At 41.6% G+C, this 27,614-nt stretch overlaps 1 protein-coding gene across 3 annotated transcripts in view; it reads right to left on the reverse strand.

Moving 5' to 3' along the window:
• Nucleotides 1-4,544: 4,544 nt before the first annotated feature.
• Nucleotides 4,545-27,614, reverse strand: part of BMPR1B (bone morphogenetic protein receptor type 1B) — a 151,471-nt gene continuing 128,401 nt past the window's right edge. For all 3 annotated transcript variants that reach the window (XM_011219811.3, XM_034671648.1, XM_034671649.1), the window contains exons 6-11: nt 27,119-27,257; nt 23,178-23,370; nt 22,094-22,391; nt 11,722-11,897; nt 8,107-8,237; nt 4,545-6,558 (exon numbers count right to left, since the gene is read on the reverse strand). In XM_011219811.3, the coding sequence (XP_011218113.1) occupies nt 6,433-6,558; nt 8,107-8,237; nt 11,722-11,897; nt 22,094-22,391; nt 23,178-23,370; nt 27,119-27,257 (1,063 nt within the window). In that variant the 3' untranslated portion in view covers nt 4,545-6,432. The remainder of the gene's footprint in view (nt 6,559-8,106; nt 8,238-11,721; nt 11,898-22,093; nt 22,392-23,177; nt 23,371-27,118; nt 27,258-27,614) is intronic.

A 27,614-nucleotide genomic window follows, 5' to 3' on the forward strand; every position in this document is an offset into this window, starting at 1 on the left:
TATAAGCAACAGAGAGTGCTACCTCTTTTGTTTCTATTCTTTTCTTTCTTTCTTTTTTTTTTTTTTTTTACAAGTAGGCTCATGCCCAGTGTGGAGCCCAACGGGGGGCTTTGAACTCACAACCCTGAAATCAGGACCTAAGCTGAGACCAAGAGTCAGACCCTGGGGCACCTGGGTGGCTCAGTCAGGTAAGCATCTGCCTTCGGCTCAGGCCATGATCCAGGGGTCCTGGGATCGAGTCCTGCGTCGGGCTCCTTGCTCAGCGGGGAGCCTGCTTCTCCCTCTGCCTGCCGCTCCCCCTGCTTGTGGGTGTGCTCGTTCTCTCTCTCTCGCTCTCTCTCTTTCTGGGATAATAAATAAATAAAATCTTAANGCATCTGCCTTCGGCTCAGGCCATGATCCAGGGGTCCTGGGATCGAGTCCTGCGTCGGGCTCCTTGCTCAGCAGGGAGCCTGCTTCTCCCTCTGCCTGCCGCTCCCCCTGCTTGTGGGTGTGCTCGTTCTCTCTCTTGCTCTCTCTCTTTCTGGGATAATAAATAAATAAAATCTTAAAAAAAAAAAGAATCGGACACTTAACCTACAGAGCCACGCAGGCACCCCCTCCTTTGTTTCTTTGTAGCAAAACACTCCTCTGTGTGAAGAGTCACCCTGTGTCTCTTCAGTAGCACAGAAAAGCTCCTAGATCCTGCAAGGATGGTAATCACAACCTCCGTCGGGGACAGGGTGAGGTTCTAGAATCTGCTTCTCAAGCCTCTCTGCACATTGGAATCACCTGAGTAGCCTTAGAAACTATCAGTTCCTGCCTCCCAAACCCAGAGGTCCTGATTTTATAGATCCAGGCTGTGGCGTGGTTGTTAAGGGCATTTAATGCCCCCAGGTGATAGCAATGAGCGGTTAATGGGGAGACCCAGAGTCTTAGAACAGCGGCATCAGAGGCCCTGGGGAGCTGGTGGATAAAAGGAACTGGAGGCCCTACCCTGAGAGATCTGATTTCAAATGACATTCGCAGACAATTACACTACTCTACTCAGGAGGAAATGAAGGGTGAGCCCGTCACACAGCATGCCCAGAGCTGTAGCAAAGGCCAGCACACAGACATGGTCAGCTTGTTACAGGACACCCGGTCACTCCTTTGGGCGAGCGAGCAGAAGCCTCCACGTGTGCCTGGAGAGTGGCTCTGGAACCCGAGCTGAGTCCAAGGGCGCCCCTCCCTCAGTGAGAGAACTACGTGGAGAGTTGTCCTTTGACAGACTGCAGCCTGCCCCCCTGCTCAGGTGTGGTCCCAGGAGTGAAGGGCACTCGTACCAACGCTGAGAAACTGCCGCCTCCTGAGGGCTGGGAGACGGGGACTTCAGGCAGATTTAAAGCGAGGGTCACAAACTCGACTGTTTGTCAGGACTAAGGGAGTAGTGACAACAGGGTACTGAATCCTATGGCTGAACTGGAGATTTCAACTCCATCCAAAAAGATGAAACTACAATTAAAGAACCAAAGGTTACTTCACAAAGCCAGCACCGGGTGGCTCAGACTCCCTGTACTGTGGAGCTTTCGTAGCTGGGGTCCCAGTCTCTACTCTCTGCCCTGCCCTCAAAGTCTGCCCCCTCTCCCCCACCCCGTTCTCTGGTGGCCCTGGAGAACTGTGCCCTCGTCGTGTTCCTTTCCTTAGACTGCCTACCATCCTCAGGACCTCCAGGATCCACAAAGGCCTGACTTTTGGGTTCCTCTTTCATCACCAATAATCTTGTCCTCTAAAGAAATGCCCCACTCCTGTGATCACACCTCCCAACTGTCCTTAGCCTTGTTGCCCCCCTCTGAAGTGCGACGCGGGCCGCAGCCCCCTTCTCGGTCACTGCTAATAGGCCACCTCAACCCCAGCAGGGTTCTCTGTGCTGGGACCTGGTTTCTCTCAACCCACCAGCTGCCCCCGCTTTAACCCCTTCCTGACTCCGGGCCATGTCAGCCATGGCCCGGATGACGGCAGGCCACGTTTTGCATGATCCACTGCTGCCCAGGCCTGAACACCCTCACCCCTGCGTGAATCCGTCTGTCAAGGTCTCCATGCCTATGTTTTGGGAGCTGACAGAAATGACACAGAAAGGTGGCCCTACGACTTGGTACGAAGAGCTGATCTCCAGCAGGGGTGAGCGCTGACGTCACGCGCGACGCCTGGACCCTTCCATCCTCAGCAGTGCTCCAGGCGTCCGCTGCTAGTATCACCCTCCTCTTCAAGGGACAGAGATGGGGTCTTTGAGAGGGGGACACAGGCCTCCTGCCACAACCGAGGGGCTGAGACAGGCTCCACACAGGCTGCCTGGCGACCCACCGGCCATCCTCTCGGCCACGAAGCCGCACAGTTGGTCTCGTGGGTGCTGCCCATAACTGACTGGCTGTCATTTCCCACGGAGCGGTTTTAAACTGCCTCGCTCCTCCCAGACCACTGACCTGCCTGCCATCCCCTCACTCTCAGCACATGACTGTGCCTCCTAATTACAGAGAAAAGAGAAGCCATCGGACCATTTCTCTTGCTCTCCCGCCGCCAAACATACAGACTTACCTGCATCGCTCTCTTTCATGGCTGCCTTCCAGCCTGTTCCCAATGTGATATTCTCAAAGATGGAAAAAAGGCACAACTATAAGATGACAGACATGTTCTTTCCAAGGGGAGAAAGGAACCACTTTATTTCGGGGAATGTTAAAACAAAGCCATATACAATTTGTAACAAATACAATTGTTTGTTCCCTAGTCCTGAATAATTACAGTATATACAAATTCAATAAGGCACTGGTTCCCCAAAAGAACACAAATGAATCTTCTTTTGAAACAGACAGACAACAAAACCCCTTATATATTGCCAACTTCTCTCCAAAAAATATGGCATTGTGTTTTGTTTTGTTTTGTTTTACAAGAGGAATCATAATTGCTAAGTTAAATCACTCCTGATACCACTTCTTTCATTCCCACAGCTCTGTGACTGGGTTTTCTATGGAGCTATAACTACAGAACTATTCAAGTTTAAAAATTCGGCTTCTTTCAGTGCCTTTCTGCTCACAGACAAAGAAGAACCAGAACAGACCAACGACACAAACCACCGTAATTTCTGATGAATATGCATGAGTCGCAGGAACATGAAATTCTGTCATCATTCAGTATTTCTTATACCTGACTACATAACAAGTGCAATGTGTCAGAGGATTCCCTGTGAATAAGATCCTGGCATGTTTTCTTAGAAGCTTTATGTTTAAAGAATAAAAAGAATGGTCACTAGTGACTTCAGAGTGGTGCTGTCCGGGAGTCAAAGGCCTGTCTGCTCACACACAATGTTCATAGCACTGTCACTAGTGACTTAACCAACTACACGCTTTCATAAATAAATATTATGTTTCATTTAGGACTTTATCATCCATAATACTTTACTCTCTAATCCACATAATGGAGTTGTGCCAGACTCCAAACTGAATAATATTTATATACACATATATATTATATAATATATACACACATACATAAACTATAAACCTGAACATCTTAGTATATAAAACTTATATTAGCTAACAACTAATATTTTAGGATTCCCCTGAAGGGGAGGGAGTGATTAGGAGAAAAATCTTAGTCTTTGAAAGAGTCCTGAAAGGAAGCAATTGACTACATTAATTTCCAGGTTCCCCCTTATTCTATTGCAAGACAAAACAAAAAAATAAAAATAAAATTCACTTCTGAGCTACTAAAAATTAAAAACTGAAAAGGATTATTTCGAAGTGAGTAGGTAGTCTGTTAAAGAACAATTTAGAATTCCCTAAGTAAGGAGGATTTGGGTAAGACACAAAGAAAAATCTACTCATAAATAAATTCCTATCTCATTGAAAGACTCTAATAACTAAATGGATCTTTTTAAATATCTCAAGAATAATTTTTAATGTTCATAGTGAGTAAATCAGGTTGAGAATTAGAAAGTAAGCTATAGATTTTTCCAAAACAACTAAACAAATAATATAGAAGAAATCTGGATACTATTTTAATTTCTTCCCATTCTTCATTGTAACCAACACCTCTCTAAAAATCTAGTTTACTTTCAAATCATCACCTCTCCACAAAATATTGTGATTTGAACTTATCTATGTATAAAAATTTGCCCAAAAAACCCCACAAATTTTTATCGAAGAGGTAAGCAAGCCCAACCTCACTTAAATTTAGGGAAAACCAAGAAACACAAGCACGTCCCCACATAACTGGCATCCATGCTAACTTATGTGTTTGTAGATAACCAAATTAGAGGCACTGAAGCTTCCCTCCACGGCTCAGCTGATTATCACACGTAGTTCTAGGCATATAATTCCTTCTAAGCTATCACAAAGAATGCAATTTGACACAAGGGAAAGGACCATTTGTTTACACTGCTATGCAGGTGATTTTAGCATTACTACAAGCAGCACTCTGATTACAATTATATTTGGAAACAACTGTTTGTGATCTTTGAAAAACAGAAATTTTGTTTCTATTCAAGGGTTAAGAAACCTTTTATTACAAAAAAAAAAAAAAAAGCAGCTTGAAGCACTTGGAAGTGAATGCTTAGAATGGAGAACACCAGTTCTCCTGTTCTCCCAAACTTACACAGAGCTCACAACCACTTTGTGCTCTAAGAGGTTTTCAGGATGGACAAGTCACCAGCTGCAAGCCTACTCCAGAAGTGAGGAGAATATTTTCTCATTTCTCACGCAGCTGTCAAATTTTCAAAAACCCTCTATCCTTCGGGCTCCAAGTGGTGAAAATGTGTTATAAAACAGTGCCCCCTGGAGTATTCTGGAAGGAACGTCGTTTTTAAAAAGACCAAAGAGAAGTACTTCCCGATTCTTTACTAAACACTGCAGCATTTTGAAGAAACGAGAAAACCAAAGAAAAGGAAATGCAAATGAACACAGTTGAGAGGGGTGTGCACAATTTTGAGCTTTAAGTTCCTGTTGCTAAGGAATATTGGCCCTGTCAATGATTTGACTCCCGTTCCTCAAAAGTTTAAAACCCCGCAGAATTGAATAGGTGAGGAGATGTTTTGCACAAGTGCCACAGAGAAGAAAAAAATATATAAATAAATTAAAAAGTGAACTGCACATCACGAGAATAAAATAAACTGAGTCAGCACTCCTCTAAGATGTAAAATTACCGCGTAAGACGTATATGCTAGATCCGTATCTATTTTAGAATAATAAATCACAGCAGCTACAGTATTTTGCAGCCTCCACTAGCTCTTTCTGCTGCCCCATTTGGAGGCTATATTTTTTAATTAAAATTTAGTTAAATTAACCTGACATGCTTTTCTCTCCTTCCCTTCACTCAGACACAAAACAGACAATTACAGAAAGAAAGCATTGTTATCTATACAAAATAAGGTATGCGTCCTTTTCCCTTGTGCTTCTGAGACTGGCTCTTCTAAATACATAACAGGCCATTTGCACACCCCCACCCTCACCCTTTATCCTACTGACACATTTTTCTTATGACACGGGAGCAAATTATCTCTATTTCAAAGAGCCTTGTTTTCAATACAACTGATGGCAATTTTATTTGATATTGATCCTTTCATTTGAGAGATCAAAACCATGCGTGGGTCAATTCTCTGCACGTAAACAACACCTTTGTTTGTGTTTAATAAAAAGGATTTTACCATGACAGAAATGCCTTAAAAGAATCAGAATGACAAAGTGGTTCTGAAGAAGGGCGTCGACACTTACTACTTCTAACAAGTCACATAAAACCTTCATTTGTTCTGTATGCTCAGAAGCTACAAAAGGGCACCTGCAGGAATCCCAAAATGTGGCCCCAGCCGGGTGGCGTTCGTGCCCAGGCGCGTTCACATTGCTGCGGCGGCCCCTAAGAGCAGGGCTGGCCCGAGCGGTCTGAGGAGGCAGAAGCGGGGAGATTTTCAGAGGAGTTCCATTCTATGTTCTCCAACTCCACAGACTGTCTTTTGGTGCGCAGAGTGCAACAAAATTTCACTAATGGAAAAAGATATTTTAAAATTTACCTTCCAGCAGAATTTCCGGGAAGAACTTTCGTTGTTATCATTTAAACTATAATGGCATAAACCTTAAAACATCTACATTATTTGTTCTATTTTGGCAAAATTAAAGCATCTCTTGGAAAAAAAAAAAAAAGACAATCCCAAAATACAGGGCTTTCTCAGAAAGCAACATGCATCATACATCTTGAACGAGTTACCCAAGCGGTTTCTCCCTCCTACAAACAGACACGATGAGAACGTGTTTCTGGGAACTTCTCTTTGTCCAGGCTGCTCCCTGAGAGGTGAGGCTGAACCCACTGGGAAGCAGGATGATGTTCAAGGCTTGTACTGTGGATGCTTCCGGAACACCTTTTGCTCCGCCCACAAACAGAAGAATGTGTACTGGCTTTCTCCAGAGATGCTTATTTCTTCCCCTCACTTCAGAGTTTAATGTCCTGGGACTCTGACATTTTGGCTAGTGTTTTCTTAACACGCAGGGCTGTCAGTCTTGACGCAGGGCTGTGAGCCCAGCACTCCATCATGAGCTTGCCCATCTGCCTTAGACACTGTGGGGAGGGAAAGGAAAAGTGGAGTAACACTAGAGAAATGTATTATCCACAAGATTGCCATTGGATATGTGGCCTTTAGTGCGGGGTTTCTGAAGTTCGAATACATTTTTAAAAGGTACTCCTAAAACCATGTAGACAAAATTCCATAAACATTCTTTTTTCATGCAAATTCTAAATGACTGAAACCGATTTTCGTGTCTTCCCCACAACAGCACCAAGCCGGTGGTTTTGCTAACGGTAGAAGAGTGTCTTTGAAGTCGGTATTAACCAAACACAAAATACCCAGGGAGTCCGTATTCGACTCCACACTCCTACATTGTTTATAACACTTGATGAGCTTAAATCTTTCATCTAATTCCATACTACTCAAACAAACATGGTTATTCCTAAATCACAGCTGTCTGCTACAACAATAGCATTGCACCGTACCATGTAACAGGATTAATGACCTGCGCGTAGCCTCGCTAAAACTTTCTCCCGTGTTCTCCTGCACTACATCAATTATTGGTCTTCCTGTGGAAAAGCACAATTTCACTTCATTAGAAATCCTCAGTGAAGGGATTCTGAGTAATACCAATGCCCATAACCACCCTCGAAATAATGTAACTCCAGCATCTCAGAAAGTTTTCTGCATAGCTCATTGGAAAACATATGCATTATTCAGCATTTCAGTAACGAGACACAAAACCAATGAACCAAACGTTATTTTTAAATGCATTTAACATTAAAGAATTAGCTTATCAACAGTGCTCTTTCCGTGTGTTTGCACTGGCTTTGTACACGTTTGATGAGGTGGGTTTTGTGGGGGAGGGGGGCTGTGTTTTATCCTGGAGATGCTTCGAACTCATCTCTGAATGTCCCAGCCCGCATGCAGTCCGGGAGGTGGTGAGTTTGCAAGCTTGGAGGATGGATGGGCAGGAGCTGGAGGAGGACATGAGACGGGAGAGCCAAGGCCCACCCAGCGCATCCCCTCCTTCTGGACAGTCCCTTTCAGCGCTGTTGAGGCTTCATCACTGTGTCCTGAGAGCGGGCTGAATATGGATTTCTTCACAGCACGTCACATCAGCCCTATTAACAACGATCCACAGCGCAGTCAGGCAGCTCGACTACAGCTCGGATCCCTTCTGTGTAAGGAAAACTAGATTCTGCAGGTGCCTGTCTCTTCTCTCACCACGATGAGAGAATGGTGTACGCTGGTCTGTCATAGAGAAAACTCACGATGCTTTAAAGACACACACAGAAGTAACATCCTTTGTGCAAATGTCAGGACGTCGCAAATAAATGAAATAGTGTTACCCATTGTACAGGCTAAGTGGTAACCCAGCCAATATACTTTAGAAGTAGCCAACTCAAACTGGCAAGAAGAAATAGATAATTTAACATACGACACACTTAGCTCCGTATCAAGGACTGCAGTGAAGCCCCATTACCATCTCCATCAAAACAAAGAGGGAGGATTCCTGTAAGGAATATCTGGAATTCTGGCAAAAAGAGTAAAGTCTGTTTAGAAATCGGTCATAGCCACATGGTTACCCCAAGCCTTACCTCATCACTACTCCACCGGTTGGGGAATGAGGGACGGAGCTTTTTGATGCAAACAATCTCTCGCATGTCCTCGTAAGAAGGGTCACTGGGCACGAGATCATGATACGGAAGCTGGTATTCTTCCACTATACCTGAAAATATGGGTTGTTTTAAATTATTAGTACTATTAATATCTTCTGGGAGGTAGAAATAAAAGTCTGACATACAAACGGTTCTCAAAGCAGAGTTCTATCAGGACTCAAGACAAGTTCAGGCTAAAAAAACTGCAAAATAAGTCTTGAAAAAAAATGTGCCCAAAATGACACTTAATCTAATTAAAAACATAAATAGAAAACCTAATGAAACATATTATTATAGGTTTTCAAGCCTTTTTTCTAATTTCCCAAAGCTAAGTAAAACAAGCATCTCAAATTTATTTCCTATTTTATAAAGGGTCTTGTATGCCAAATTTTAAAAAATCTACATTAAATCTCAAAGCAAATTTGGCAGACACATCCTAAACTCATACCACATAATATGTGACTGTTGCTATTACTGCAATATGAGATTATGAATCTCATAATAAACTTGGCAGTGTATCGTACTTGAATAAAATGTAAGGTGTACATTTTCTATCTGCTTAATCGTAAGAATGCATTTTTCCACATTTAAAATTTTAAAAATTATACACACCTAAAAATATTAACCATGATTTTTTAGGTGTGAGACCTGTCTGATTTTTCTTTTTTTCTTTTTTAAATTTTCTGTATTTCACCAAACTTTCTACAAAAAAATACATTACTATCAGAAAAAAATGGTATTGTTGAAAGAAGGGTTAAGAAATATAAGTCTATGTCATCTTGGAAAAATGACCCTTATCGTGACAAATTCCATCTCATTTTTCCTAGTATCTACTTTCTACCTTATTTCTTTTGTCCTTTAGAAAAGTAGGCTACTTATATCTTCTTTTCAATCCTGATTAACTCCTCACAATAATTATAAGCAGCTTCTGTCCTTAGAGGATGCCTCTCTGAACAATCTATCTGGAACACCTTTCCTCCCTATCCTAAATCATCTATTATAGAAACGTCATTGCTTTTTATCTGAACAAGACGGTACTACCAAGTTGGCGAATTTTATCCAACGCATCATTAAATTTACCGGGATCTACTCGGATAAAATCTGCAGTCTGTATTATGCCCTTCCTTGCAAACTCAGACCCTTATATAAAGGACCAGAAGGTTCAAAAGTTTCCTCAGACCATTCCCACTCACCATTTACTCCGTCCCTCACTGAGACCACACAGCATAATTATATGTATCTATGTTACTAGTTCCTTCCATTGTGTTTCAATTCTATAGGAAATACTAAAAGCATGGGGCCTAATGTGTGAGGGATGCTCACTTTGAGTTCTTCCTCCTTTTCTAATTCTCAAGACAATGGTTCTGGAAACACCTTGAGGGCAAAGACCATGCCTATCTGATTCTTCTCGTATCTTCCTCAGTGCCTAACGTTGGTGTCTTTACCTGGCTGGATTGATACACCATCGTGGGGTAAGTGTATATAGGACAACAGACACAGAGCCAATCACATAAAGTTATGAATTAATCAAAGTCTATCGTTGAACTATAGGCCTTACTTCTTTCTCCTTATTATGCAATTAAGTTATCTAAATTTCCATATTCCATATTCCAAAAAGTAGAGCAAAGCTGCCATTTAATTGTGTCTGAAACCTCAAAAATTCTTTTTCTTCCAAAGTTTAGAAGACCTACATCCAGAATCTACTTCACCCAAAAGTACCTAGACTAGAAAGACAAGCCCAAAACTTCTGACATCATAAAGGAAAGTGTTGGAGAATAGAATTTTGTGTGTTTTGACTTTCTGGAAAGAGAAGACAAACTTGCTTGTTAGGAGCCTACTACATACCAGGCATGGAAGCAAGTATGCTGTATAATTTGTCTTACTAAGTTCTTCAACACGTTTATGAGACAGCATTATTATCCATATTATCCAGACGAGAAAACTTGGTTTTGAGGGGTTCAGTAACTTGACCAAGGCCATACAGTTGGTCTGGGGCAGAGCTGAGAATCTGACCTCTCTGATAAACACAAACCAATCTTATAAAGACATAAGGCAACACCTTAGCACCTCTCAAATCTCCACAGGCGGAGATAGACCTAGTAAACCAATTAAAACCCTGCTGTTCTTCATAAGGCTGGCTTGTTTTTAAGCAAGGGATCATTTCTTCTGTATTCTGACCCAAAGGCTTCCAAATATAGGTTTCTTGCGGCCCTATTTGCTTCAGATGTTCAGGAAAACAGAATTAGAAAGTAATCTGCTACTCTACCACTCCTCCAACTTCTATAAACCAATCCTGAGCGTCAGTGTGTTATCCAAAAACAGGTTCATCTACCCTTTATAGAACATGAAGCAAGGTATAGACCATTAGTTAACTTCTATTCTGGTTAGCTCCTTTCTTCTTCATAGATGCTGGGAGATTTATTCACTATCTGGTTAGGAAACATTTCCCATGTCAACTTTCCTTCTGAAGTTCTCTCACTTGGGAGGAAATGTGTTCTATTTTAAATTAAGCTCAGAATAAGCTCAGAGCTCCCCGAGTGATTAGAAGGCATTGTGTCTCTGCATCAGGATCTGTCTCCCAGAGTATAAATGCTTGTTAAATATGAATCTAAATATAAGTTAAGCCTCTACCAACCAAAAGGAAAATATTAAGTAAGAGCTAAGATATACTGAACGCTATTTATGTACCAGGCAGGTTTAATTCTCTTTAATACACTTCTTTCTTAAGATGAAAGAACTAGAACTAAGCTGAATAACTTGTCAGAGGCTCATGGATAATAAATGGTAGGTCCAAGAACGAATCCCAGTACCAGTTACATGTTCGCTGGACTTTCAGAACCTGAGGCGAGCTCAAGGTCTCACAAAAGTGAGTTGAAACTGGCCATGGTAGGCAGCGGGAGCAGCACGATTTCTAACCAAGCACGGCCGTGAGTATAGCCACAAACAGGATACGTGACTCTGAAGAGCCGAAGATTCAGCTTCTCACCTACAAAGTGTTGGGATCTATTTAAAGACAGATGATGCAGCAGTAAACAAAATACAACAAGCAGTAATAATGCATCTAAATAGTTAATAATGTCTTCTAATTGTTGTCTTACTAGGGAACCCTTGTTTGCAGAAAAATTATCATGGCCAATAGTAATACTCTTAATGGTTTAATTTCCTTGATAAAAACTTGATAAAAACCTTGATAAAAACTCATGTTTTCAAATTGCTTTATGAAGAAGAACTATACAAAGTCAAGTGGGGGAGTTAAAGAACAGGTGTCTCACCTCACATCTCTGTCTCTACCTTAATCTGTGGGAGGAAGCCACAGGGAATGGGGCATTGGAGCTGGGGATGGGGCCCAGCAGGTTGGTGAGAAGAAGCCGGAAGGAGGGGGTCAAAAAGAATTCTGAGATGTTAAAGATCATTTCTTGGGAGGACTGTGACTGCACCGACAGAGCTAAGGTGGAAAATAAAGGAAAACCTGATTTGGGGGACAATATGGTAACTCTGATTTCTGATCAGAAAGTAAGGATCTGTAGGCGATCCAGCAATATCGCTGTTACTTACCTCCCGATACACATCTCCTAGCAACCTCCCAGAGGATGAGTCCGAAACTGTACATGTCGGCCATAATGTACGACTGAAAGTGATTTCTATTTAAGCTCTCGTCCAACACTTCTGGAGGCATGTAGCGTTTGGTGCCAACGCGGGTGTTGGGCGGGATGTCAACTTCATTGGTATCACTGAGGAAAAAGTAGAGCAAAGCACTATCAGCACTGAAAAGGACCAACACATGACAGATCAAAGCGATTCCTGAACCAGGCTTTTTGATAAAACTGGGAAGGGATATCTTTTCGGGGAAGAAGAATTCCCTGAAAAATATTTCTTGCCAAGAGTTACATTGAATATTCACAGGTAAAATCCCAGTGAAGAGGGCAATCAAAGGGAAGCTGCAAAATACAAGGCTGCATTGTCACTAGATCAAATATAAACTCAAAATAATTGCTAAGTTATCTATTAAATGTCTACAAAGTATCTTCTTCCCCTTCCTATGTTCATAACTTGGCTCTTAAAATTGGCATGAGTACATGCCAAGGTGGTTTGTTTGAGACACTTTTTAAACCAAGTGTTGCAAGGTTTTTAGATGCAGAAATAAGGGAAAACAATGGGGGAGGAAGCGGGCCAACAAAGATCGGAAAATGTTTTACTTTGATAAGCAGGACCCATAACAAAGCTTTCTATGATCCCCATTGTTTCATCAACCAGATACCATGCACTTTTAATAAAAGGAGGAAAGGAATAACTGAATATAATACCAGCAGCTCCATGAGAGTTTCAGCACGTGACCCACTTATTACCATTTCCCATAGCCTGGGAGAACGTCTGTGGTGATGGGGGGACCCAGATCTGCAGGATGGCCCTTGGGAACCACTGCTTCAGGCAGTGAAGCTGGAGCCAGAGTTCTGCGCAGAGATGACTGAAGTGGTGGGACTACTGTCGCTGGAGCAGTTGGCAGTTAAACAAGATGACGTGTGCGAACCTGCAGCTAGCACAGTGCAAAGCCTGTATCCGAGGTGTCATTGAGACTACCTCAGTAGAAGCTAGTGGAACCAGGAAGAGCGATAAACCCCAGTTTTGATGAAGAAGCTATCAAACAGAAAAGGGACAAAATGTCGGAGTGCCTGGGTGGCTCAGTAAGTTAAGCGTCTGCCTTCGGCTCAGGTCATGATCTCAGGGCCCCGGGGCTCCCTGCTCAGTGGGGAGCCTGCTTCTCCCTCTCCCTCTGTGATCTCTTGCTCTCTCTCAACCTCTCTGTCAAACAAATAAAGTCTTTAAAAAAAAAAGGGGGACCAAAATTCATTATTAACTGAAGTTTGTAGAGAATTGTGGATAAACCTTGCTATCTCCTGATTCTCGAGAATTTTTTTTTTCTTTTCATCGCACTCTGTTGACTCTCATGCATTTGCATGTTTTTTTTCCTGCTCAGTGAGGAAGTTACATATATCAAATAGCACATTTATCAGGCTGTGTCACAGGCAATACCAAACTTTCCTAAACACTAGTGGCTTTTGGAAAGAATCTCTGTGTTTGGTCTTATTGCCTCAATTTCTAGTTTCTGAAGCATAAAATATGTAGTGTCACTTGGGAAAACTTAAGGGATGGCAGATGTGTCTCTATAGATCTCCAAACTGTTAACATTTACTACAACGCAGAAAGCTGCATTCTTAGAACCATTTTAAAATCATTTCCAGCTAAATTCCTCAGTCTGAAGCCATTGCAACAGATGGGCTACCAGTACTCTCATTAGGCCCGTCAGGATCTTACAGGAGCAACTGTTCCGAAGAAGCCTGTTTTTTGTTTGTTTGTTTTTTAATCAAACTTCAAGTATAAATTTTTAAAAATGAAAATAAATAAATAAGTCTTAATCTATAAATGTAGGTCCTAATGTTCAGGGTTCTAAGAGGCTCATTTTCTAGAAAAATGTGAATTCCTAGTATTTACCAGTACACAATAAAACAGGAAAGTGTCATTTGTGTACCTAGATAGTAAATGATAAAGGAAGAAAGTGTGCCAGGAAGCGACTTAATGATAAAATGGAAAATACCAGATTTAAAAGATGCCACAAAAATTCCACTTTTAATTATACTGACATCTCTTCTATGAGCACATAGTAGGCATTTCATTCGTGTGTTATAATATATGACTTTGAATCATTAGAGGAAGACAGCAGTGGGCCTGGGTAGAGAATTCTGAGTTCCCTGCCAAGAAACAAACATGGGGTCTTGCAGATGGAAAAAAAACAAAAAAACTGGTAAAGGGCTTAAATTATATTCCAGAACATGGACTGGGAAAGGAAACCATGGATGATCTTAGCATGGACCCCACTAGAGTGTATTTAGGCCAAAGATATACTCTGACCACACTTGATAAAGATTTTAGGTGATTCCTTCTCATTCTTACTCTTAGTTCCTTTGTGCTTTATTTGGATTTGAAAGGTCAGGAAGGGCTAATAGAATGTGTGACATGGGAACATCTATTGGAAACTGAAAGGTAATTGTTACCTGACGACGGAATAAGATTTGTGATGACCAGGCTAGATAGACTTCACCTCTAAACTCTCATTCCCTCAAACAATGAACAAACATACGATCGAGGATGTTGCTGGTCCATCAGATTCCCAAAAAACAGTTCCTTCTACAGGCCATGAAGCTTGGCAGTACTGTCCCTCCTCTACCTTCCTCTCCCCACCCATTGTGCTGCCCTACTAGTATGTGAATAAGATCTGTCTTCCCACCTACAAGTGTAAACTCCTGGAGGCCTGAATATCTGCTATAATCATCTGTTGTAGCCCTAACAGTATCATCCCAACGCATCTCTATTTATAATGTGCTGTGCACATATTTGGTAAATAATATACTTTCAGTGAGAAAAAGAAAAGGCTTGCTTACAGTAAACTTAGCTATGAATACTTGAAAGAGAAATATAAAAATCTCTGTTGTAGATAGACAATAAAATGAGACATTTCCAATATCTAAAAGGATAAATAGAATTTTGTTAAGCAAATTTTGTAAAAGATTACTATTAACCTAATGGCAAATGCCTTCAGCACTACATTTAAATGACAAACATGCTAATTATAAGTAACTCATATCTGATGTCATTAAGGGTCAGATCCTCCAAGACTATAGATAGCTCCATCCCTTCTTCTCTCGGGAGTGTTTCTATACTGGCAAGTAATTAAACTGCATTTCTCTCTCAGGTTTTCAGTGACATTATCTCACCTGTTCCCAAATTAGAGCAGGGAAGAACTGAGCTTGTTAATCTTCAAGAGCAAAATTAGAACTCAGAGATATCGAACACTGGGGCACCGAGAATAAAGGGCACCGAGAATAAAGGAAGAAAAAGAGGCTATCAGTGGAGTCCGATGGTGCAGAGCATGTAAGAAGAGGGTATAAAGTAACCGAGGGAAAGGGGCATGGAGGTAGAAGGAAGCAGGAAAGCTCAGGGTGCCTTCAGCTTGTCCTTGCTTTCTGTTCCATGAAGGGACCAGAGGGGTGAGAAACAAGGTCCATGAGAAAAGACGGATATGGCATGAGGAGGGCGGAGTCAGAGAAATGAACTCAAAATGCACCAAACAACCCTTGGTCCTGCAGGGGCTACACATACATGTGGCCAAATCATAAAGCCACAGAGAGCAAAGATGAATAGCAGCTTCAGGACACCTGCCACTTCTGGGAGGGATAAAGGGGAATAAAATAGAGAGGAGAATGCAAAGGGCTACCTTCAACGTTGAATTTCTTCCAAAAAAAAAAAAAAAGACCAGATTTTAAAAAGGCAAATTGTTAACTTTGTTCACATTATAATTGTTACACGAGTGTCTTATTATTTGTTATACTTCTATGTATATATATTTTAATTAAATATATTACAAAGAAAAACTCAGCAGGATCAGGAACAAGAAAAATGTACATTTCAAGAATTAAGGGATAGGCTGGCAGCATAAGGTTCTGAAGAGCAAAGGACATCTAAGGACAGTGGAGCAAAGTACAGAGAAGATGGGTTTCTACCAAGGAGAACTGAAAACATTCCATCAAAAACATGGGTGCCACATTCACTGCAGAGGAAACACGATCTCTCTCCTCCCTTCCCTCGGAGCAGGGTTGGAAATATTTGTGCAAAGGGCTCATGACTGCAAAACCGGGTTTAGAGAACTACAGGGGTAGGTATTTTTGCCCACTTACGCTTTTATAATTAATACTTCCCCTAGATCCAACATGGCTTTTGTCCCTGAAGACTTAAGTAGAATTGGAAAAACATAAAACTATAATTTGAACAAAATAAACTAAATTAAGTGATATCAGGCACACTCCTTTCCAGGAAAAAAAAAATGCTTTAGAACCTTACATTAATGAGTGTTTTTCTTTATGAACTTTAGGGACAGTGGGCTGGGACAGGATTAAATAAAAATACCTATAATTTTCTGAGTAAAAAATAAACAGTAATTTGGGAGATTGGGGGTAAAGGGGCAGTCAATTAGGGAGAAAATGGGGTCTCCCTTCTGGCCTAGGGTCATGACAAGATGTTAAGCTCCTGTAGGGAACAAAAATCAGGACATGTTGTGGTAGCATGAATTCTGTGACGGAACACACCCGAGTAAAGCTCTCTTCCACCCCGCGTTGATGGGGTTTGCGGAGGACGAGCCCCAGCCACTACACCATGCAGAAAAGGTACAACGTACATCGAAGGAGGAACATGGCTCCTTAGGACCCCCAGATACGCTGTGAATGACACGGAGTTCCCTACTGGGTCAGGCAGCATTAGGGTGATAAAGTGTAATTGCATTTGATCTCAAAACGCAGGGTGCCCTCAGCTAAGATGACGTAAAGAGACATGAAAACAAACTTCGTATTTCTGACCAAAGTCACTCGGACGACAGTGGTATGTTGGAGAAAATGGCGTGAGAGATCTACAGCCATAAGCAAAGGGCCTTCAAGTGTGCACACCCCACACACGTTAGCGGTTCTTCTCCTGCGAGGACACAAAGTGAGTGCGAGTTCTCAAGGCAGCTGTTTTGGGCAGGGGGAGGGCCGCAAGGAAGCCGGCCAGTGCGAGACAACGACAGCCAGGAAAGAGAAGGAAATGAAATGACACCAAACTAAGACTTTCCTCCCCTGAAGGTGACAAGGAGGGCTTACGAAGTAGGGGGTAGGAGAAGTGACGGGACCCACTGGGAGATGGATGTGATCACTGAGGGCGTTTAGAACCTGGGCACACGGTGATCATTTTAACTGGTTTCATTGTCTATAGACAGTGCAACTTCCCACCGCCCACACTCAGAGGTGGGCTTCCTGCAGTGTCCACCTGGGTCTGGCCCGGGTGCCCAGAGGAGCATGTATGCATCGCAGGTGTTACAGTAACCCACAGAGGGAACCGCGGAGCTCCTGTGAATACAGAAAGGCTGAAAGCAGAGCCTTCGGCCAGGAGGAGCTTGAGAGGCCTGGACAATGAACTTGGGCAAAAGCACGAGCCTCGGGAACAAAGCGTGCCTCGCACTCTCAGCCATGGTGCACCGGATGAAGGGCAGGCAACGGATTTTTATTTTGGTGGCAGAGAATAATAAAGTGGATTTTTAAAAATATAGTCTTTGTCTTAACTTTGTTTTGAGTTGCATTTTTCATGTCAATTAAACCTCCTAATTATAAATGCATTGCAGGAATTCTTGCAAGAAGTGTTACATAAGGGAGAAAGCTACTGGCTCTGCACAGCACACTTTCCCACTGTACCATCAGCTGCAGGGAGAGTTGCATGAAAGTCACACCAGAGCCCACCGCGGCTGTGAGCCACCAGCTGGGGAATCGAGGTGTTAGCTCCAAGGAGGTGGCTCTACCTTGCTGAGCCTTGGAGCACACGCGGGTGGTCTTCTGTGGGGTGTTGCTGGTTGTCTAAAACAGAGAAAGGAAGGGGGGAGAGAGGGAGAAGGGAGATAAAAAGGTAATAGAGAAAGAAGGGAAGCAAACATCGTACACCTTTAATAATCTACAAAGCTTTTTAAAAAATAAGAACTGAACTTTTAAGAACAACGAAAGAAGGGAAGGGGGCAGAAGACAGGTGAGGGACACCACTGGTTTGCTCCAGGCTTGAAGCTGATCTCTGAAATACCCTGGAGACTACTGAACCACCTCCTGGGCAGACTGGAGCAACCATGAAAGACGGTCCGGAGCCTCTGAAGAAGGGGCTGTGTGCACCCCCTTGGCGTTTCCCGGATCATCTGGTTAGTGGCTGCGGAGCTGATCGGCTGCACTCCTCTGCCCAGTCAGGTGCTAGCCAATGAGGAGAGTTTTCTGCTGCACTTTCGAAAGAATTCAATGCTTCCATGATTTCTGAGAAACAGAGCTCCGGAACTAAAGACCCTTCAAAAGAAGGTGCATACGGCTGCAGAAATCTTGACCGAAAGTGCTGACCCTGCCACTAATTCACTTAGTCCTCGGACTCTGGAGAGTTCTTTAGGCGTGTCACTTTTTAAATATACCACTAAGTAGGCAAACAGGAAGCAGGGAGAGTAGTTGGGGCCTGAAAAAGATGCTGGGGAAACGCAGGGCCCTCTGGGCTGGGCCACCCCACTCCTCTGCATTTGGACGGCCTGACAATCATCCGCTGGGAGATCTGTGTTGCAGGTCGGTCTCTGCTGTGGTTTTTCTATTTAAAATTTAATACCGGAGAAGCCCTAAACCAGCACTTATGTTCCCCGTAAGAAAATATATGATCCTGACACTGAAGAACCAGAGGGGTTGCTTGATCCTCCAAAGTGAAAAGTGAAAAGATCTCTAAGTTCCTTTAAGGGATTTCACGGGTCATTGTTTTCTGCTCCCCAGAGAGATGCGAGGTTACGGTGATGTCTGCTGCAGCATCACCTGGATTAAATCTCCGTTGGGCAAGAAATACATCAGCACTTACATCATTTTCGGGAGAGTGCATGAAAAATGCATACGGGATTAAGAAAATTATATAAGCAGGAAATCTCTAAAGTATAGTCCGCTCTCTCTGTGGCTTTCAACTTCCCTGAGAACCTCCCAGAAATTACTTAAAAGCCTGAGAGAACACTTATCATTGTAGAGACCATGGTAAAGATTCAATTCTCACAGGAAGTTCACTTATGAAGTCTGAGAACTCCACACTGGGTTAGCTTTGACCCCACTTGTAATAAGATCTCTAACTATCTCTGTGTGTGCAGTGCCCCCAAACAGGAAAATCAGGAAAAGAACGAAAACCAAAGAAACATAAAAAGCAAGGTTTAAAAGTGAGGCTCGAAAATCAAGAAGAGCAAAATTCCTTTGAAACCCAGAAAATAAAATGTGAAAAGGGCCTCTGAAATTACCAAAGGCAACCTTCATTTAATGCAAGGAAACTAAGGCCCAGAATAGTGAGTGGCCCCACTTCTACTCTTAAGCCATATGAGATCCGTGCCTCCAACAGCCACAGTTTCCCATCCGAGACAGTATCCTCAAGCTTTCCTCCCTTGATGAATGAGTTAATATATGCCAAACTGATTCTGAATTATCCCTTAAAAAATTCCCCTCCACTTCCTAGAATCAGGGTTTGCACGAAATTTGAGAAGTCATTTAGTTCATTCTCCTTACACTGAGCAGAGCTGAGTTTCAGAAATACAACACTCACTTCCTTATTTGTTTTAAGGTCTATAGAGAAGAAAAGTTCTCAGTTACTTTGATATTGCCAAGATGTATCGATTCAAAACAATGTTGAAATACCTATAACGGATAATTCACTATGTCACGTCAAATGGGAAATACATTAATTAATCTGGCACGGATCCTGCTCTCAAGATGCCCAATGACAAGTAGGCAAGAGGAGGCTTGTGCTAAATACTGGCGAGATCAGGCAGACAAGGGCCAGGAAGTTACTGCAGGAGTAGAGAAGATGATGTCATTATTCCTAGATGGCGGATGCGTAAAGGGACCTAAAGGCAAATTTGAGACTGAATTAGGGTACAGGGAGAAGCAAGGGCATTCCAAACTAGAGACCGTGATCAAATGCAAGGCAGTAGCAAACAAGGAGTACATATGGAGAAAACACAAATACTTCAGTTTTGCAAAAGAAAGCATATAAATGTTGGAGGGTTTACAGGATATAAAACTAGGAAGGTGGGTTTAATCCAAAGTGCATAGGACCTCTGGAGCTAAGAAAAGATGCTTTTTTTCTTCATCCTGTCATTCACAGGGAATCATTCTTCTGTCCATTATACGTAATTTTGGAGCAATGCCTAAGTAATGGGCACCAAAGAAAGGCACCAGGGATGTAAATTTGAGAAAAAACATGGTATCTGCCTTCGTGGAGCTCAGTCTTCATTGGGAATAACAGATAAGTAGTCAATGATTACTGAACAAGAGTGTGAAAACGTCATGACAGTATGCACAGGGTCACAGGGGAGGGCAGAAGGCTAACTAAAAGTCAGACTCAGAAGGGAACAGTAAGAGGTACGCCATAGGAATAAACTGTGAAGATAAGTAGTAATGACCTAAACAGAAGAGAAGATGCTGGGTATTCAGGTAAAGTTAAAAGCATGTTAAACATACTTCAAGGTGTGTTTAGAATATAAACTATATTTGAACTCGAAGCTAGAGGAAACTATGAAATTATTATGCTATCCAAAATTATGTTTCAAGAAGATAAATCTGGCGCCAGCATGGGGGGAAATAATGAAAATAGGAAAGGCAAAGAGCAAGTAACTACGAAATGCTTTACTCCAGAATCTAGAAAAATGACAGAGGACCCAAACTGAACCCAGTTCAAATGGGAATATCACGGAGACAGAATTCATTCAACTGAGCAAACCAAAAACTTAAGGGACAAATGAAAGGTCAAGCACCTCACATTTTAGAATGGATCCACCAAAACTGGAACTAGAAAGAAAAAGCAGACCCAGCAGGAAATCTAGCAGTGGGGAATATGTAAGGGGTACACAGAGAACAGAACCCACAGAGAAAGAAAGTGAACCTGGCATAAAGGCACATCAAGAAAACAGCAGGAAAAGGGGCTTGTGCGCTGTGGACAGTGGAATGACAAAAAGAACGGCTTCTGGTGACAAAGACCAACGGTATCCCTCAAAAAAGCAGCTTAGGAGAGAAGGGAGCAGAAGACACAAAATCACAAGATATTATGAATTACTGGATTGTGAAAGCTGATTACTCTTCGGAACTCTCAAGAAATTTAACAGGGGAGGACAGAAGAGAGGCTGGTCATGTGAGAAGCATCATGGGATTTTTTTTTTTTTTTTTGGTAGAGGAGACTTGAAAAAGGCTGTAGGTTAGGGAAAAGAATTCAGAAGAGAGAAAGGACATGTATTCATCTTATTGGCAGTATTTCTAACTCAAATCTGTAACCCAGATCATTTGATTTTAAAGATGAGAACGTCTAATTCACCATTCTCTAAATGGCAGAGACCTTCCTGTATTGGGGGCCTATTATTAAATCACACCTCAGTCTTCACTCCTGGGTAAAAATACTAATCCATTAGCCCTTTCTCATGAGTTTTATTTTCCAAATGTTTAATCATCTCCCTGGCTTTTCCTTTGTGCTCTTCTCCACCTTCTCTCAAGTCTTCTTTGGGGGAAAAAAAAAATCCACAAGAGGATCCAACAATTTAATAAAGGCTAAGCCTAGATTGAGTTTTTAAAAAGGTAGTTAGAGGATGATCCCTCTAGGCCAGTAGTTTGCAAACTCATTTTGTTTTGTCCTCAAAGCAAAGGAATCATTTCTTCTAATTAAGTCATCTGCAAGATAAAATGGGCTGCTCTGATCAGAGGGGGGGTGGGCAAAAGAGGGCCCCACCCACTGGGCGTTCCCCCTCCCCATTCTGCAGAAGCTACTGCCGTCACTCCAAGCAGCCCCCAGGGTCTGAAACCACCGTTTGGGGACATAGGCTGGTGTATGAGTGCAGGTGTTATATTCGCTGTGTAAGTCCCAGTATAGTAGTCCCGAACGCTGAGTGTGCTGTTTGCTAGTTTCTGACATTTCTCACAGAATATCTATGCAAGTTATCTTTCTTATATCATATTAAAAAAAACTGCCTTTATCACTATATAACATGTAGTTCTTTGCTAAAACCTTTTCCTGCTTACACATGCCATGCAGAATGCTCACCCAATCATCCCAGATACCAGGTACGTCTTTTCTAATGCCTGAGAGCTGCAAACCGAGTAACTCTGGAAGCCAGGTCACTGATGAACACGGACACCAGAGGACACAAATTCAGGTTTCTTCAAAGAAACCTTTCTTCTTTTTCCCCTCCCAAGAAATACCATAATTAATCAAATTCCTTCTCTACCAAATACCCTAGAAGCACTGCACTCCGGAATGTACGATCTATAAAAAGTGAGAGAAAAGAATCATACAGAGTTTATTTGTTCACTTTGATACTAACCTAATGAATTTAACAGCCAGGCCCAGGTCAGCTATACAACAAGTTCCATTTTTCTTCACCAGGATGTTCTTACTTTTCAGATCTCGGTGGGCGATTGCTGGTTTGCCTTGGGTACTAAAGATTTCTGTGTGTAAATGACATAAGCCACTGACAGAAGAGTAGGCTAGTTTCAGCATCGATTTTGTGTCTAGGGTGGTGGACTTCAGGTAATCATAGAGGGAACCATTTTCATGATAGTCTGTGATTAGGTACAACTGGGTCCAGGACCCTGTCCCTTTGATATCTGCAGCAATGAACCCTAAAAGGAAGAAAGACAAAAAGGTTTGAAGCCAAGCGTGTTCTGAACACTATCAAAAATAATTCAGATTCCCAAATATCGTCCTTTGTCATAGGTGTCTTTGGCATTTCGTTCTCAGCTGTATGATTATGCCCGTGACAGTATTAAATTATTAAAACCAATCAGAAGCAATCAAAACAGTAGAGGTAGAAAAACATTAAGAGTCTGTATCTGAAAACATGATCCCTTTCTTTGTAGTTGATATTTAAGTTATTTTTAAGGTCACAGTAAATAGCTCATGGCATCACAGTTATGCATAAGACACTGTTTGCAAAGCAAGGTCTTGAGTCAGGGCATGCGCTCTGAATCACTTGAATGATTCAGCTGCAACATTGCTAACTTGAGAAGTTTTTTTTTTAAAAAAAGCTCAATTCTCAATATAAAAACTCTGGCTCTATATAAATCCTGCAGATAAAACTTCTAGAACTTTTCACAACATTTAAGCGTGTGCTCCTTCAAATCCCTAAGAAACCCTAAGAAAGGCTGGTGTTACATTTGCATTTCCTGTCCCTGAAGAAAAAACTGTTGGAGAGCATTCCATTTCCAGCCCACTATTCATTCACAGAAGTGCCTTAGTCACTCCTCCTGTGAGGTCTCCCATTAGAAGCGTGTGACGTGCTTGGGCTCAGGCCAAGGAGCAAACGTCTATATATTTCATAACAGGTCTAGACAGATGAGTTAATAGGCAGATGTGAACAGAAACTGGAGGAAAGCTAGGGAACCCTGAACACTGCCATACCGACTCACCCAGAATGTTTTCATGCCTCATCAACACTGTCTGATATATCTCTGTCTCTCGGAACCAGCTGGCTTCCTCTGTGGTGAAGAACACTTTCACAGCTACCTTCTCGCCACGCCACTTTCCCATCCAAACTTCCCCATAGCGACCTTTTCCAATCTGTTTCACCATCTGAATCTGCTTAGCTATAGTCCTTTGGACCTGTTAAATCCCAAAACACACTGTTAGTGTATTCACAGCACTACAGATTTGTTTAATCTTTTTTTCTTTTTTTCCTCCAGAGAAGACACAATTACTGCATGCAAAATATATTTAGCCGGTAGTTTTTCTTTATATAGACACATTACTTGTATTTATTTATTCATTTATGCTGTCCCCTTTGAAAGGTATTCGAGACTGATTGTGGGTTCTGAATGTTTGAATTATTACTTCGACATTAAATATTTCCTTCTACCTATTAACATTTTCATAGAGGGGAAAAAAATCAAACTGAATGGGTTCACTGTAATTGGCAGAATAGAATGCTTTCCACTTCCACTACTACAGGGGGATACCGGCCACTCTGAAGGGACTCATCCACCATACACTTGATGCTGGATAAAATACAATGAAACAAAATTGTAACGCCTTGTCCCACACACAAAGAAATAAAGGGCATCTCCCAGTAGGAAGGGGAGGCTAGAGGGAGGAGGGTGGGGAGAGGGAGGGAGGGAAGAGCTGAGGCCAGAGCAGGGAACAGGAAGCACTGAAAACACACAAAAGCCAGGCTGCTCTCTGGGAGGAGAAGAACACAGCACTGGGATCCGGAATCGAAACCTTGACCTTCTTAGAAGTAGAGAAACTGAACCCGGGTTTCAGCATGAGGTTGGGACCACGGAAGGACGCTAAATTTGCTGGAGGTTGGTGGCACACCAGGACTCCCAGCAACAACAAATACAAATCCTCTCCTGAGAAAATCATTGGCAGAATACTTTTCATTCCACCAGTGCGGCCAGCCGCTAGACACCTTGAAGGAACTCTTGCCACCACACAACTTGGTCATGGTAAAATGTAAGAAATAAAAAACTGGAATGAATTATTGCCTCACAGAGAAATACAGGAAATTCCCCACAGCAGGGAGGGAAGAAAAGGGAAGGAACACCAGGGAAAGAAGGAAGGGAGAGAGGAAAAGAAGATCCCACAGGACAAATTCCTTAAATCAAAAGGAAACAGCCACCACAAATGAGAGTCAAGAAAAACAACCCAAGGAGATTGAACCCCATCAGTAGAGGGAATTCTCAGCTATAGAATGCCAAGGACACTATATGAAATATGTAAAGAAACAGAAGATAAAATGAAAAGGAGGCAGCAAGAAATTGTTGAAAATTATACTATGAAGTGGAACAGTTACTTGCCACAGCCAAGAGTGTAAACTGGGCAGGTGGAGGAGAAAGAGCAGGTTAGATGCGGAGAGAAAGTTAAGCTGAAGAGCGCTCTAAAGAATTACAGAGAGAGCGGCAGAACAAAGAGAGAGAAAATAGGAGAGGAAGTGGCCTACAGGTTAAATGTCTCTTCACCAATCATCTGCAGCCCATCCGCACTCAGCGAAATATCTGAAACACTCCATGACTGAAATGGCTCAATACTGATGACAGTTGACATAACTTGGGAAGCATATATAAAGAACCTAGCACAGAACTCGTAAGATCTGCTCAGAAAACTGGAATGTACTCTTTGCAGAGATAGGCTTTGCATCAAGTAAAGTTGCAGTTTCTTTATTTTTACACTTTTAAGGACCATGTAATTACACTTGAGTCCACCCAGATAACCCACGATAATCTCATCCCAAGGTGAGCTGGTTAGCAACTGTAAATCCCCTTTGCCAGGTAAAATAGCAGATTCTGGGGATTAGGCCATTTTGGGGGGCCATTACTATGCCTACCACAGAGGTCTACCAGTGAGGGTGGGTTCTGTGTTTGCATAATGGATGATTTTATTAATTCAAGAGGTAATACTGACCATTGCCAGAGTCATTAACAGCACCAATTTCAGACTGAAAGCTTTTTTGGAAAAGAAAAAATCTTTTTTTTTTTTAATGTTATTTTCTAAAAAGAAGGATTGAAAAATCAAAGCATTGCTGACATGCGATTAAGCCACTTAGCCTGAAGGAAGTAAGGAACAATTTAGGAGTCAAACATGCCATACAGGGAAATGCTCAGTGTATTTCCATTTCCAAATGTGGGACAGAAGCATCAAGAGCATGAAGCAGTGGAAAGCCAAATCCACTAGTAGTTAAATTATGGACTTGGAGGAAACTTCCCACATTTATTACAGAAATATTATATTTAATTTATAGATGTTACAAAGCACTGCTTATGCAAATCTACGGAACATTTCCTAACATAAACAGTTTTGCGTTCGCTTCTTTTCTTGCGATAATATATCTTCTTATAATTTAATGAACGTACTAATGGAACTGGCAAGGCTTGAAAGAATAGGAACTTATCTCAAAGATAAAAAGTGTCATTAAATCACATTCAGAAATTTAAAGTGTACTTTTGTTTTGAGATTCATCGTAATATCTAAGGGGGAAGACACTGGCAAACAAGTAGGTTTCAGTTCCAAGAGCATAAACATCTGATTCATTAGTACTAAAAGGGATTTTCATATTTGTACTTACCTTTTTTTAAAAAAACAGTACTACAATACAGGTTTTAAAATATGAGAACTGTATCTGCTACGTCTTAAATTCTAAGAATATAAAAACAATTTGATAATAAAAACTTCTACATTAAAAAAAATCTACATCCTAAGTGGTATCAGTTTGCTCATAATGACTACTCAGTACTTGTCTTCTGTCTGGTCTAGCACCTGGAGAGGACATATTAATCAGAGAGAACAATGTGCGGGTTATGCAAGATGAGGAAGCCCTACAGATCTCCGGCATGGCACAGCTCCTACAATTAACAGCAGTGTATTGTATTCTTAAAATTTTGCTGAAAGAGTAGATCTTATGTTATGTGTTCTTACATGTAAAATAAAAAAAATAACAAAAAATAAATAGTGAGGGCAGGAGGAAACCTTTTGGAGATTATGGATATGCTTATGGCATAAATTGTGCTTTGGTTTCATGGACGTGTACTTATCCCCAAACTCTTCAGGTTGGACACATCAAATATATACTTTTATATATTAAATATACATAGGTTTCCTATCTCAAAAAAGTTATAATTCTTGCCTTGAAATTAAAAAACAAAACAAAACACTTTGAGTCTTGTAATAAAAGGTCACCAAACAATCACGTAAACATGATATCCTAAGTCAGAACCAGACAATAAAGATCAGGAAAATCAACCTTAAGAATTTGTGAAGGAAAAATATTTCTCATTAAAATTGTTATTTTCCATCCCATCAATCTTTTTGCATGGTCTATGAAGGAACCGAATGTTTTTTTCATTAAAACAAGTGCCTTGGATGCATTATATGTTTTCTTCAAGGTTGGCAGTGTTGACCATCAGAAAATTAAACCTCTCCTGAATGGAAAAGCCAGGACTTCGCCCTGAAACATAAGCTCTCCAGCTGAAATGCAGTCTTCTTCCCCTGTAGAAATACTCAGATCCCAGTAGGTTGTAATACTTTTGTCTTCAAACGCCAGGCCAAAGTTCAGTAATGCTACCCTTACTGAAAACAGAGGGAAGATGGTCCGCATTTACTGTTTTCTAATCTGCTTCTTATCAGAATGTCAAAGGGGCTGGATTGTAACCATACACTTACATTAAAAAACAATCACCTTACCCCCAATATGTTAAAACGTTATCAGGAAGCCCTGCATCTGAGATCTGATGTCTAACCTGTTGCGTGGAGCTTCTCATTGTCCTCTACCCTATCTATTTCAGTAAAATGAAACCCTGTACTGACATTTCCTCTCAGAAGGCATTTCCTTTAAGTTCGAGATATGTTCTTCTCATACCAGCAGAGGGAGGCCTGATCCACTTCCTGAGCTTTGAGACTGCTCAATTAAGTCTCTAAGGGATTCTCCAGGAGGAATGTACGTCTCATCCTGTTCTAACCCAATGCTGTACCGAGGTCTGGTTTCTTGTCTTTTATACCTAAAGATGCACAGAAGATAATTTAAGATACTGAGTTGCAACAACAGGGGTAAAACACTGCAGATAAAACAGTAATCACAGATTTCATGTTAGCACAAAAGAAGATACATTTTTAGTACTTATTACCCTTAGTTATGACTTCTAAAATACAAATCATAATTATTTGCTAACCTATTTTTAAGTCAACTACATGTTTTTACTTGGTTGCAACCATCTACAATTCTTCTTCTCCGTCCAATTGCCTATTTCCCAGCAGGGATTCCAATAATATTTCTATATAGCTTCAATACTCACTCCCTAAAATTTTTCCCTTTAAAATCCCTAATGAAACATGAAAATTTGGGATTTACAAAAGAC

The sequence above is a fragment of the Ailuropoda melanoleuca genome, chromosome 11 (assembly GCF_002007445.2).
Source record: "Ailuropoda melanoleuca isolate Jingjing chromosome 11, ASM200744v2, whole genome shotgun sequence".
NCBI classification, from domain to species: domain Eukaryota; kingdom Metazoa; phylum Chordata; class Mammalia; order Carnivora; family Ursidae; genus Ailuropoda; species Ailuropoda melanoleuca.